This window comes from Lynx rufus, unplaced genomic scaffold (genome assembly GCF_022079265.1).
Source record: "Lynx rufus isolate CCGP_SWC_20201006 ecotype Redwood Valley unplaced genomic scaffold, mLynRuf1.p SCAF_2, whole genome shotgun sequence".
NCBI lineage: Eukaryota > Metazoa > Chordata > Mammalia > Carnivora > Felidae > Lynx > Lynx rufus.
The window spans coordinates 130,522,044-130,537,047 of NW_025814834.1; the positions used below are offsets into that span (position 1 = coordinate 130,522,044).

Consider the following 15,004-nt stretch of genomic DNA (forward strand, 5'->3'; position numbering starts at 1 on the left):
GCAACTCCTGGTATGATAAAGGGGAAGCTGCCTTATTCTTGGTGTCTCTGCTTCCTTCGCGTCTTCAGTTTGTGGTGATTTTTGCTCCTGTCGGTCTTTGTCTTTTTCTTCTCTACTTTGGAACCAAGATTACATAGGGCGAACAGTAACAGAATCTCTTTATCTTGTTCTCTAAGCTGGCTCATCCCGATTCCATTTATTTTCTTCTCAGTTAAAATTGGAGTTTGGTTAAGCATGTCACCGGATGTATTGGAAGACTCTATTCTACCCTTTATTTACTTTCAATACTAATAAGCATTTTACACCTCAAACTTAGACCCCCCAGTTGTAGGAAATGCCTGCAATGTTAGTTTCTTTACTTCCTGAGCCTGTAACTTAGAACTTCAAGGAACTTAATTATTTCCCCAACAGTTTTAAACTGACTTCCATAACATAACAAAGCAAAATTTAAATGTATAACATTTTTGTTCCTAACACTGTTAAGATGGCATATATATGCACGAAGTGTAAGATACAACCTCAGTTCTAAGGAGCTTGAAATGCAACTGGGGCGATGAGACTCATTCATTACAATAATCTTAACAGTTTAACCTCCTATTTGAGACCCATGATCCAGAACTCTCTATAATCTGTAGAAGCAAGAAATCAGTTGAAATAGTTATTCTTCCAGTGAACTGCAGCAATTGACAAGACATGAGCTAACATGTCCCGATGTGTCCCCAGTTCTTGCTTAAGACCTGTAGTCAAATACTCATTAAGTCACTATGGTCATTAGAGTTAATGGTGTTTACTTTATAGCTCCTGATAATATATCCTTCCATGTGCCAGAAAAGTTAAGTGTGGGCAAAGGGGAAACAAACCATGAACAAAGCAGTGTTTCCTTGAATGCAACTCTTTATGAACTGGAAAATTCCTTGGTTTGGGATGTACAATTGTCTGAGGAGTTTGGATTTAGTTTCTCACTAATAATAATAATTTTATGGAACTTTATTGTTTTAAGACTACATCACAAATATGTGAGAAACAGTAAAATCAGAAAAGCAACTTGTTCAAGGTCACACAGCCAAGAGTTGCCTAACTTTGAGTTCAGGCTTCAGTACTTCAAATTCAAAGTACTTTCCTTAAAGTTATAGTTAATGTCAGAAGAGTGAACACAAGTCAGTACTATTTTTAGATCAACTTTAAAGAAAGAAGAGTGTGAGATGAAAAAAAAAAAACTAAAATTTGAGGCTTTTGGAAGTTTGAATTCAATAATAGGTTTATACTTTAGCAAATTTTTAGACTCAATCATTCCATTTCCTTCAGTTTAATAAATATTTATTAAGCAAGCACTAGATTCTTAAAGCTGTAAAAGACAGAATATATTGGGGAAGATAGTATGTACAACAATCATTAAAATGTCCACAAGGTACAGAGAGCACAATTTTGATTGGGATTATTACAAAAGGCTTAGATGTGTAGTTCTTGAAGAGGATGATTAATTTTGTTGGAAACTGGACAAAGCACATGGCGGTTGGAGAGAAAAGAATGAACAAAGTCATGGCCATGGCGAAGGCACATGGCTAGTTTGATAAGTAGGGACTTGTTCTTGATGCCAGGCCCGCAGCCTAGCTGGGGGTGGTTGGTGGAAGGTAGAGCTATAAAGGTAAGTAGAGGAAGACCCTAGAGGGCCACTAGGAAAAATAATTTTCATTGCATAAAACAGTTGTACTTAATGATTCATTTTAGGGTTGAAATGCTACAAGGATTATTTGTTGTTGTTGTTGTTTGTTTTTTAACTAGATACTTTCTATTTTTTAGAAAGGATTATTAATAAAAGCAACAAAATATTTATTATATAATAACAGTTTTTTTTATGGCCTCTGCATCTTTTAATGTTGGCTTTATGACTCCCTTTGATAAAGCAAAGTTTTCTTAAAAAGTTTTTAAAAAACATTTCATTAGGAATGTTCCAAAAGAGCAAATAATGGAAAATTCACTCTTCGAGATTTGCTTGTGGTTCCTATGCAACGGGTTTTAAAGTATCACCTTCTTCTCCAGGTATGTAACTTAAAACTATCTGTTTTGTTTATTCATTTAACCAAATATTCATGAAGCACCAATTATGCTCCAGATACTCCATGTTTGGGGCCATATCCCCCTATGATTTTCAATGATTAGTATAGCTAAGTGGGAAATAACAGAACAGCTGGAAACTTTTTCTTCCTTTAGCGAAGATTCATTTGTTATCTTCCACAAAGTCATATTTTGTGTCCTTCAAACAGAACTGGCCCCCAAAGAATTAGGGGGAAAAAAAAGGCAAAATGTAAAGATCCCTTTAACCTAGTCTTTGGTTAGCTATAATCATTTATTAGAATCTCACTGTTGTAATACACTTGAATTTTGGCAGGTTAAGTGTTTTGGACTTTTTGCCTTATAACCATAAACTGAAGAGAATTGTGTCACCTTCTTTGTTGCTTTCTGCTAGGGTAAATTATAATAAGACTACATTTATTTTGAAGTGATTCTGTTTATAACTATGAAGCTTATGGTTTCCACAGTTAGTCCTCTAATGAGGGTGGAGAGTCTTATAAATTTAATTTGATAGCTGTACCAGGAGGCTCATTAGTTCTGCTCCAAGGAAATGTCTCACAGTATTAGTCTGTCAACTCTGCTGATGCTTGCAAAATGTCATTTTAAAAAGATCTACCTGTATGTGAAATATAATTTTGAGTCTGCCGTGCTTTATACATCTTGTATATTAAATTTCTTGATCTGTAGTTGCAAAATTATTAGTCATCTCTATTTTTGTTCTACTGAGAAATCAGAAGAATTCAAGCCCTGATTATTTCTTTAAAATACATTAAAACATTTATGAGACCTAAACTCAAAGCAACTTAATCAAATTGGATTTTATGAAAAAATAATAAGGAAGACTTAAGCAATCGGTTTCTGAGACATCATGGAACTAAAAAACATGTCCAAAATAAGCTAATAATTTATTTTGTAACTTTGGTATCGTCAAATAGCAAATGAAGAATTTAAAAGGTGCAGTTTTCAAGAAACATCTATCTTGGTCATTTATAAAGTTTTAGACTTACAGAAGTATAAAATATGGCAATACCTTTTTGAAATTCAGACTTTTGCCTTAATTTCTCTTGGATTGTTTTCTATTTTAAATTTCAAAAGAATGTTTAGTTCTATGATGAATTTTTTTAAATAGGAAAATTTTTATTTGGGATACCATATGAAGTTAAAAATTCTACAAATGTTTTTCCATCTTGATAGTGTACAATGTATTTAATGTTTAGAAATTTGTTGAATAAATGTGATATTAATTTGAACATTTCCTACTTACTGCTATACTTTAGTGGGGAAATAATTTTTGAAATGCTCTATGATTTGAAATTACATATTTATAAAATCAGAATGAAAGTGGACAATTTGAAACTTTGCGAATAATTTACACTCATTATTTGATAAAGGAAAAGCAAAAATCAAAGTGAAAGAATATTACTTGGACAACCTTATACTTAACAGATCTGATGTCTGTAAGTCCTCTTTATAACTAGAAACATTATTGGTATTGAAGTCAGCAAAAATTTCTGAGTGGCTCCCTGTTTGACAGACAGGATTAGGCATTCATGATATTAAACAGCACCCCCTCCCCCTGTGCACTGATAAAGCTCACTGTTTAGGTAGGGAAAATGAAGTGTAAGCTGCCAGGTACCTTATGATATGATAGGTACGCAGAAAGTATGGAGGTAGTACAAATAAAGGTCTAGGTAACTATGCCTGGGGAGGATGGGGACTTGTAGAGACCTCTGTCATAGAAAGCTTCGCTGTACAGTGATTCTTGATCTGGCTGTGCAGGGAACAGTAAGAGTTCCTTTAGGTGCATCAGAGAGGAACAGCTTTCTAAGGAGAGCAAAACCACATGCTTAATGGGATCAGCCGTTAGAATGTATTTTGAGAATTGCAGTTAATTTAGTATGGATAGAATATAGGTGGTTTGGGTGGAGTTGTTGGGGTGGGAAAGAAAAGTTGGGAGAGGTTGGCAGAATTCAGACCATGAAGGGTCTAAGAGGTGTAGTTAACAACCTGAAGCTTTTGCAGGCATTACAAGAAGTCTAAAGAGGGTAGAGACAGGATCTGATTTATATATTAGAAAACTAGCTTTGATGTCAGTAAATAGCTTGTAGTCCAGAGAGGCTACAAGTCAGAAGATTAATCAGAAGCTGATTTATAATGACCCATGTGAAAAGAGTAAGGACTTGCACCAATGTAGTGGCAGTGAGGATGGTTTCCAGGGAAAAGATAAAAGTCTGTATCAGCAGAACATAGTATGAGAGAGGGGTGCCTGGGACACTTTATAGGTTTTGGCTTAAGTGATTCTACTGATGAAGTGCCTCATTCAACAGAATGTAAACAGGAACCAGAAGAGAGTTGTGGGTGAATGTGCCCTAAGTTGGGAGTTGTTGGGTTAGATGGGCTTGTGAGATAACCAGGTAGAACTATGTAGGTGGACGGAAGAGTCTGGAACTCAGGCATGAATTCTGGGTTGAGCACATTCCTTTGAGAGTGATTGTCTTATTAGTGAGTGTGTTGACATTATGGCGACGGTTGTGATAGAATTTGTAGAATAAGTAAAGTAAGAATAACAAAAGACTAAGGTGAAAATCTAGGAAATAGTAACTTTCCAAGGTACCGATAAAGAAGAAAGTATGAAAGACTAGTGAATAGGCAGAAATTTAAGAAGGACTCAGAGACAATAATAATAGCAGCCAACAAGTGATCCTAATTGTCCCCAAAGCCAAGGGAGAGGAGTAGACATCAGAATCAGTTGGCAATGAGAGGATCTTTCATGACATTTGGGAAGGATGTCAGTGTTACTGTGCGGGATAGATCAGGTTTATCTTTGAAAGGAGAGAGTTTTCAACCATCGTCTCATGTTCTTTTGCCGTCTGGTTGGTCTTCTTACAGATAGAGATATTTTTATGAAAATAGAACCTAGTTAAATTACATCAGACTTATTACATTATGGTGCAAATAGTATTAAAAATGGTTTAGTTTTTAAATGTTCTGTTTCTCATATTTTGGTTTTAATTGATGAAAGTAGCACTAAACTGTATCTTCCAAATAGGAACTGGTCAAACATACCACTGATCCTATGGAGAAGGCAAATCTGAAACTGGCTCTTGATGCGATGAAGGTAAGGCAAATGTACCATGAACTTCTTTGTGTTTTTTATCCTTGCCCAAAAAAATGATAGAATACAAACCGCTAATACATATGTATGATATGCTAATGTATATTGTGTGTGTGTGTGTGTGTGTGTGTGTGTGTGTGTGTGTGTGTGTGTGCGCGCGCGTATATGTATTTGTATGGTTTTGTATTAGGTGGGGAGAGCTGAATATTTTTAACTGAAATAGATATCCTTGCATGGATTTAATTGTTAGACAAAGACACATAAAACCAAGAGGTGTATTAAAATAACTTGTTATTTATGAAAGTATGACAACCTTTATAACCACTGGGAATGATTTAATATAAGGGTTTTATTTCACATTCTTTTTGTGGTTACTAATAGAAAACTGTCAGCTTGTGTAAGCAGCAGGTCAGCTGGTGACTTCAGAACAGTGGTGTGACTTACTTTCCTCGAGTGAGGATATCTGCCTGGTTTACCCTTGTGGATGCCGTGCATCAGTACAAGTGGATTTCAGTCTGGGTTTCTATGTCTAGGTAAATCTGAAAATCAAGAACTACAAGTGGACAAAGGCAGACTTTTAAACATACTGGGGAATCTGTAAAATCCCAGTTTATATTTTGTGCTGGACTCTGACTTTGAAAGAAATATTTGCCCCTAACTTAAAACATAAACAAATATTTGTTCTTAAGAACAAAATGCCAATGTGACTGTCATCAGAGCAATGCTAATTACTGTACTTGATCTTAGCCAAAAGGCCCAGAAGCAATAGAGCAAAATGCTAATTACTTCTCCATGTCCCTGTGCCAGTTTCAGTGTTAGCTCCGTTATTGGGCTGATTTTAGTACCCCGTTAGGAGACATCACACAACTATTTGTTATTTTAGAAATTCATACCAAATTTCCACTTTTTAAAGAAATCGTTAATAGATATATCCTATGGAACGTCAGACTTTCATTTAGAACAAAGTTAGGAACTGCTTTTTGTCAGAGTTCTGTTCCTGCTGTTGCAGATGAATTTAAGAGGGTAGAGAAAAAAGAAAACCCAGAAAACAGGAAAATCTAGAGCACATGTAATAAAAATAGCTACTTACAGTATGGAAAGATTAGCTAATGTTTCCTCAAATATGAGAAAAGACATTTTAAAGTAGGTGAAGAAGGCCCATGGAGAAACGTGTCCAGCATTGTTTGTTTGCTTGACTCCATTTTAGTGCCCTTGGGTTTCTGTCTTCTCCTTTTCTTCCCCTTCATTAACTCTTTAAAAAATTGAACTGGCTGACTTGACTGAATGCTCTCAGGAACTAATACACTAACTGGTTGCAGAAAACGGTCCAGCTGGATTCATTGTCTAACTTTTACTTTTTTGTCCCTGCTAAGCATTCATTATTGCATTGTTACCCTTATTCTAACCCATGTAAAAGTGTGATTCTCTCAAGGTCAGTTATTAACGTGTTTGGAATTTGCATTCTCCTGACCTAGTTTCCTTTTGTTCCGCACCGTGTCATAGTCTGTTTTTGTTTTTCATCCTTGCTCTTCTCCGAGGTGTGGCAAATGACAACTCTTTAGTCTTCGCAGCTGTACTGCAGACATTTTGAAATTGCTTTTGAGTTGCAGTTTTGATTGATGGGTCATTCATTTTTATTGTCATGGAAAAGTTATGGTGGTTACTTTTACCACTAATGAAATTAATGATGTGTTTTCTTTCAAACAGTTTGCATCTCTTTTCCAGTCTTATCGTGACTTCTTTTTGTACCCTTCCCTTTATTCTTTAGGACTTGGCACAATATGTGAATGAAGTGAAAAGAGATAATGAGACCCTTCGTGAAATTAAACAGTTTCAGCTATCTATAGAAAATCTGGTATGTAATTATCATTCCTTCCAGCTTTCCTAACCCACAAATCAGAGGACGTTCTACAAGTTGTTTTTGAAGCAAAGATAGTTTACCTTGAAGTTTCTGTTGTTCAGGGTTTTTTGCAATTCCTGTTTGGCAGCATCCCCGTGGATTTGCCGTGGCATCTGTGATATGTATATCGTGTCCCAGGACTTTCTGCCCTTGCTTGTCCCTCTCTCCTTAATCACACAATGCCTCTGAGTCCCCCGGCAGTCTAAATTCTAAACATTAGAGTGCATTTTTTTCTTTTCTTTCCCTTACGCTATACATAGTCATGGCCGATTTCCTGTTAATTTATTCATCTTAGTTATATTTACTGGGTGACTGCTGTGTGCCAGACATTGGCTTGGGGCTGGGGCTCTCACTGTGAAAAACATGGTCTCTTGATTGAGGAGACACTTTCAAAATGCTCTGTGGAGATTCCTGCTGTGAACTGGGTGGGGCAACAGAGGATAATCAAGGGAATCCTAGTTTAGATAAGATGATTAGAGAAACTCCTTGAGTCATTTGCCTCTTTTTTTTTTTAATTTTATTTTTTATTTTTTAAAATTTACATCCAAATTAGTTAGCATATAGTGCAACAATGATTTCAGGAGTAGATTCCTTAGTGCCCCTTACCCATTTAGCCCATCCCCCCTCCCACAACCCCTCCAGTAACCCTCAGTTTGTTCTCCATATTTATGAGTCTCTTCTGTTTTGTCCCCCTCCCTATTTTTATATTGTTTCCATCGATGGATGAATGGATAAAGAAGATGTGGTATATATATACAATGGAGTATTACTCAGCAATCAAAAAGAATGAAATCTTGCCATTTGCAACTACGTGCATGAAACTGGAGGGTATTATGCTAAGTGAAATTAGTCAGAGAAAGACAAAAATCATATGACTTCACTCATAAGAGGACTTTAAGATACAAAACAGTTGAACATAAGGGAAGGGAGTCATTTGCCTCTTGAACCTGAAGAATAAGAAGAAAGCCAGTGGTACAGTGATCTGGGGGAGAGGATTCCAGGCAGAAGCCATAGCAAATGAAATCGCCATAGATGGGCCAGAGGAGTTGGGAATTGTGAATGAGGAGAAAAATCATGGGCTCTGAAGTGGGGGAGAGGTGGGCAGGAGGTAGGGGGGGCAGGAGAGCTATGTCCCCCAGCAATGTAGGCCAGGGCACAGAGCTGGGATTTTACAGTCATTACAGGGGGAAGCTAGTAAAGGTTTCAGTCTGATTTACATTTAAAGAAAACCCTGCTGGAAAGTTGTGAGGTGATTTCAAGAGCAAGATGGTCTTGGGGCGCCTGAGTGGTTCAGTTGGTTAAGTGTCCAACTTCGGCTCAGGTCATGATGGTGGTCCGTGAGTTCGAGCCCCGTGTTGGGCTCTGTGCTGACAGCTCAGAGCCTGGAGCCTGCTTCAGATTCTGTCTCTGTCTCTCTGCCTTTTCCCTGCTCATGCTCACTCATGCACCCGTGCTCTCTTGCTCTCTCATGTGCTTGCTCTCTCTCAAATATAAAATAAAACAAAAATAATTTAAAAAAGAAAAGAGAGATGGTAGAGGCCTGGATTAAGCTGTGAGCAGCAAAAACAGAGATGGATGAATGAAGGAAAGATACTTTTCTTAGTGGAGCAATTTTACTGATGCTTTTTCTGAAACATCTTGAGCCTTCCTTTTCACATGTATAGTCATGTTCTCCTTTCAGGACCTCATCTGCCACCTTTCCAACCACAGAAGCCTCTCATCATCCCGTCACCAACTTGCATTTCCAAAAGGTGGACTTCTCAGTTCATTCTCTATCCCTAACTTGTCAGTATTTGCTGTTGCCTTGAGGATTCAGTCAACAATCCTTAACATGATATTTAAAGCCCTCGATGATTTGGGCTGAAACTACTTTGCTGAACTCATCCAGCTAATACCTGCCCACATACTTTACTTTGCAGGTGTCCTGCTGTGTCGTAAGGTCTCTAATTTGCTGTACATTTTTATAGTTCTGCCTTTGATCATAATAATGTCAGAGCCTAGAATGTCTTCCCATTATTTCCTATCATATTCCTTCAAGGTCCAACTAAAATAATTCTTTCCATAATCTCCCATTATTACTTTCTCTTTGTAATTTCATAGCACATTGCCTGGACAGCTCTGTGTGTGTGTGTGTGGTGAAATATATATGACATTTACCATTTTAAAGTGTATAGTTTTGTAACATTAAATATATTCATGTTGTTGGGCAGCCAGCAATCTCCACCGTCCATCTCCACAACTCTCTTCATCTTGTAAAACTGAAGTTCTGTACTCATTAGACACTAATTCTCCATTCTCCCCTCCTCCCAGCCCCTGGCGACCACCATTTTACTTTTTGTCTTTGTGAATTTGACTACTCTAGGTACCTCATATAAATGGAATCATGTGATATTTGTCCTTTTGCGACTGGTGCATTTTACTTAACATAATGTCTTCAGTGTCTTCACCTTGTAGCTTGTATCAGAATTTCTTTTTAAAAGAATTTCCTTTTTAAGGCTTTAAAGTGTAACATTAGTTGTATATACCTCACATTTTGATTATCCATTCATCTCTGTGGACACTTCGGTTTCTTACCCCTTTTGGCTGTTGTGAATAGTACTGCTATGAACATGGGTGTGCGAATACACGCTCCAGTCCCTGCTTTCACTTTTTTTGGTTATATACCCAGAAGTGGAACATGCCAATCCACACCAACACTTGTTCTTTTCTTCTTTTTTCTTCTTTTGAAAATAATATCCATCCAAATGTGTATGAAGTTGTATCTTATTATGGTTTTGATTTTGTATTTCCCTAATGATTAGGGATATTGAATATCTTTTCATATACTTATTGGCCATTTGTATATCTCTCTGCAGAAAGATGTACAAAGTTCTTTGCCTATTCAAGTTCTTTGCCTGTTTTTGGATAAGGGTTGCTTGTTGAGTTATAGGAGTTCTCTATATATTCCGGATATCAATTCTTATCACACATTTTGTTTGCAAATATTCTCTACCATTCTGGAGGCTGCCTTTTCACTCTGTTGACACTGTCCTTTGCACAAAATTTTTAATTTTAAATAATTTTAACTTACTGGATTTTCTTTTGTTGGTTTTGGTGGTATATCTAAGAAATCATTGCTAAATCTAATGTCATAAAAATTTTCCCCTATGTTTTTGTCTAAGAGTTTTATATTTTTAACCCTTGGATCAATTTGGTATATTGTACAAGGTAAGGGTCCAACTTCATTCTTTTGCCTATGCATATCCAGTTTCCCAGAATCATTTGTTGAAAAGGCTCTCCTATCCCCATTGAATGGTCTTGGTACTGTTGTCAAAAATCATTTGACCGTATATATATGAGGGCCTATTTCCAAATGTTCTATTCCATTGGTCTAGCAGTATGTCTTTATGCAGGTGCCACAGTGTTTTTGTTACCAGAGTTTTGTAATAAGTTTTGAAATCAGGAAGACTAAGACCCTGACCTTGTTCTTTTTCAAGACTGGTTCCCCTATTAAGGGTCCCTTGTGATTCCATATGAATTTTAGGATGGAGTTTTCTATTTCTGCAAAACACATCTTGGGAGTTTGCTAGGGAACATCTATTTTTATACTTTCTTGCAGCAAGTTAATTAATTACCTATCTGCTTCCTTTATTAGAATGTAATCTCCTTGATGTTAGTGATAATTTTCAGTCAATTCTTTTTCCCTCAGCACCTTATACAGTAGGTGTTCATAAATACTTAACGTTTTTATTGTTTGCCTCTGGGGAAATGGTTCATTGTTTTTAATCATTAAGTCATACTTTTCATTCTTGAGATCTTAGCTAAAGGAAGCCATCCTTGACTCCCTTGACCATATTAAGCCCCTGGCAATGCATTTTTCCTGTACTCTTTCTTCATGGCAACTGCACATCTATAATTATATACCTGTGTGAATATTTTTTCCCCCACTGGGCACGGGCAACATTTTGCCCTATATCTTCTACAGTGTCTGGCACACAGTGGGTGCTTAGTAAGTATTAATTGGTATATCTTTGTTGTGATTTGGATTCTTCCAGTTAATTCTTGCTTTTGGTAGCTAACTTTCCTCTTAAGACTATAAATAAAATTAATTAATGTTTTCAGTGTACCTTCTAGGATGTCCAAGGGCAGACTGTTTTGAAAGCGTATCATATAGACCTGAACTTTTTGCAGTAAGCATGCTAAAAATGCAAAATGATAAAACTTATAGTGTAATAAGGTAGCTGTCCCTAGCAAATATTTCTTTCTGTTTTTATATGTTTACAAAAAATAAAAAACCTGAGACATGTAAATTTTATGTTTTAGAACCAACCAGTTTTGCTTTTTGGACGACCTCAGGGAGATGGTGAAATTCGCATAACCACTCTAGACAAGCATACAAAGCAAGAAAGGTGAGAAAAGAGGAGCAATAGTTATTTTCAAAATAAGTGGTTAGTATCAGAAGATTGATAAAACAGTTCTTTCAGGACAAGGGAGGGAAAAAGGAGAAGAAAAACAAGGGGACAGACCAACCTATGGTTTTCTACAATTTTCTCATAGATATGTTTCTCGGTTCCGGTATCTGTTGATTTGTCTAAGTTATTAAGAGGGATATGACAAATAGAGAATGTCAGCTGGGGCTCAAGGGACACAGTAAGATGAGAGTAGAGATAAAGCAATTGATAACTACTGTAAAAATACAATTGCTTGACTTCTCTTTTTTGGTATACACTTAAAAATATAAAATGTCCTAAGAAGGAAGTCTAAGGGAGGACCAATTAATATATGTGAATATTCTTGAGGGAAATTCAGGTTACTGAGCTTGGCCTGGTATTCCAAATTATATACGTATGATTATTAAACTGATTGATTTGGTTGAAAAGGCCATTTTCTGGAATCTTTGCAATGAGAAAGTCAGCCAGCAGGGGGCAGTGTCAGCTCTTGCTTCCAACTTGATACCCAGGCTCTACAGGTAGTTCCCAGGAGACATAGATACTTTTTAGCCTCTCCAGGAAAATTAGTCTTTGCAGATGATGCAAGTATTAGAGCTACATGAATGTATCATTGTCATTATTATTTTTAAGATCTATGCATATTAATTACTGAGAGTTTTTGAAAAGATGCAAGTACTGGTATTGGAAATAGGAATTACAAAGTTTGTTGTTCTCCCCCAATTACATTATCTTTGAAAAGAAAGAGAAATATCAACACATAAATTTAATCATAATTTTTTTAGTTTTCATTTTGCTCATACACTGCTCAATTTGTGGTTTAGGTGGTCCATAAAATCATGAGGAGCAACCTAGAGGGTAAAAGAGCAGATTCCACAATTAGACCTGGGTATGAATCTTGCTCTGCACCTCACAAGCAGTGTGACCCTGAGCAAATCAATTAACTTCGCTAAGCCTCAGTTTCCTCCCTCATACAATGAGGATGAAAATAATACTTCAGTAGATGGTCCTGGGGATTTATTTTAAGTGAGTCATCTTTGTCAAAGGGATGGACACTTGTCAGTACTTTTCTGGCTGATTCCTAGGAACATCATAAGTTAACTGCTATTGCTGTCATCAGTATTCTGTAAATGTTAAGCTTTTAAATGAAAAAAAAAATTGCTCGTGGACAATGCTTTGTGGCTTAATCTCAGTTCTTTACAGCAGCTCTGTAGCGTGCCTTTTCTTACTATAATTTTGTATATGTTTTAAATGGGGAAACTGAGGTAGACTAAGGCCCTACATTCAGTAAAGGGTAGTGCCGGGGCAGACACAGTTCATTCTTTTCAATGTGCAACACTGCCTTTGTCATTAACTCAAAGGAAAAATTTGGGGTTGGTTTAATTACATTTTATCAGGGAAAAATTAACATACGTGCTTCCAAACCATTTGAAATCTCTCCCTCTCTCTCTCTCAGGCATATCTTCCTGTTTGATTTGGCAGTGATTGTATGTAAAAGGAAAGGCGATAACTATGAAATGAAGGAAATAATAGATCTTCAGCAGTACAAAATAGCCAACAATCCTACAACTGATAAAGAAAATAAAAAGGTGAAGTTTTGAAAATTAATTACTGTAATTTACTCATAACTTTGAATATTCCAGGAAAGCATGCTAATACATTACTATGAGAGGGCATATCAATGCAGGTGTTTTTTTCTTTCTAGAGATTTATTAGGAGTAAGCCTCTGTGAAAAATAATTAGACAGTCCCACAACTGATAATGATCATCTCTAATGCCTTGATGGTCAAGTAAAATGTGTCGGTTGTAGAAACTGATGGATGTAAAGTTAACTACAAAAATGTGGTTCTTTATAATTTGTATGCTGATATGTTATGAGAAGTTTGTGGATGATTATGGTGGTGTTTTAGTGAATTTGGAAGCATGATGTTATTACTGAATGATACATATTAACCTGCAGAATATTAATTTTTAACAGTGGTCTTACGGCTTCTACCTCATCCATACCCAAGGACAAAATGGGTTAGAATTTTATTGCAAAACAAAAGATTTAAAGAAAAAATGGCTGGAACAGTTTGAAATGGCTTTGTGAGTATTTCTACTTTTAAAAGTGCTCTTTCTACTACTTAATTCTCTTACGAATAATGAACTGTCAGTAAATGTACTCTAATGCCTGTAGCGAGTGTATGGAGACTGTGGAAACACTGAGCATGAGTGCTACTCAGCTGTCTGCTTGATAACTTGGGTCTCCTAGGAAAGAGGTTTTGGTGAATTTCTTCAAGAAAAAGAGAGAGGGAGCTCTAACCTTCTATTTGACTTCCTTCTCATGAGCATATTTTAATTTTTTAGGTTTCAGCAGTCCATGAAAATATTAACTATTCTAATGATAAGCTTTTGATTACCATCTTTTATATAGATCTTTATTTAAATAGAGATAGCTCACAAACATACACATATCTTATTTTTAATAGAAAGATTCATTTCTTCCTCTCACTTGTGTTTGACTCATTTATTGTTTGAGTCCTAGATAAATTGCTTGATGTATTCAATGAATGTTTTAAGGGCTTGATTTCTTTCAGTGTTATTTTCTTTTATTAAAATGGAAGCTGAAGAAAGGTGGGAAATAAGTCCGACCTGTTTCAAAAGGAAGAGCATGAAGAGATGTAATTACACAAGAACATGCCATCATAGGGGTTTCTTTTTGTTTTGATGTTCATGGATTAAAAGGTACATAGTGACCCTTGTTATGGAAACATATAGGTCACCCTGAAATTGAAACTGTTAACAAAAGGTGAAATTCTGGAGGAAAAAAAAAAAACCCTTTAGTGATTTGCTTCATTTGTATTCTAGCACTGCTTACCATTTGTGGACAAATTCTATCAGGCTTTTTGTTCTTTTGTTTTAAGAAATGCTCATGTTAATGGAAAATGGAGGTAAGATTAGAGTGTCTTATTGTAGTTCTGAAGTGAGAAAAACAGATTTTTTAAAGATTATTTTATCTAACATTTTGAGAGTAATGGTTGTGCTGCTAAATTATTTCTAAGCTCGTAGACAATTCTGGATTTAGCATTAATCACCCCCATGAACTGGCTACATAGTCTTAACTAAATTGATTAATTTCTCAGAGCCTCGGTTTCCTCCTCTGTAAAATAAAGATAATAATATTTTGAATTCCAGATATGTGTCTGGCAGAGTGTTAGCCAAATAGTACCCCAGTAGTCATATGACACTGAACAATAAGTGATATCTATTGTTGTCACTATTATTAATATTGTTTTATATTTAAGACCCTACTACACCCATGAGGACTTGTAAAATCAGAAGGCATTGTCCCAGTATATCATTATCATCCTTATAATGTATTATTAATTACAATAATGAAACAAGAAAAGTCAGTAGTTATGTGCGTCGATGCCATGACTATACTACAGGGACCCCTTTGGTTGTGGCATAAATGATGAAGTTAGTGGCCTCTTCCCAGTCTCTGAT

At 36.1% G+C, this 15,004-nt stretch overlaps 1 protein-coding gene across 1 annotated transcript in view; it reads left to right on the forward strand.

Annotated features, from left to right (window-relative positions):
• VAV3 (vav guanine nucleotide exchange factor 3) overlaps positions 1 to 15,004 on the forward strand; it is a 358,745-nt gene that overhangs the window by 184,368 nt on the left and 159,373 nt on the right. The window contains exons 10-15 of the mRNA XM_047085931.1: positions 1,945 to 2,040; positions 5,123 to 5,191; positions 6,957 to 7,043; positions 11,391 to 11,476; positions 12,972 to 13,104; positions 13,494 to 13,603. Of these exons, the coding sequence (XP_046941887.1) occupies positions 1,945 to 2,040; positions 5,123 to 5,191; positions 6,957 to 7,043; positions 11,391 to 11,476; positions 12,972 to 13,104; positions 13,494 to 13,603 (581 nt within the window). The remainder of the gene's footprint in view (positions 1 to 1,944; positions 2,041 to 5,122; positions 5,192 to 6,956; positions 7,044 to 11,390; positions 11,477 to 12,971; positions 13,105 to 13,493; positions 13,604 to 15,004) is intronic.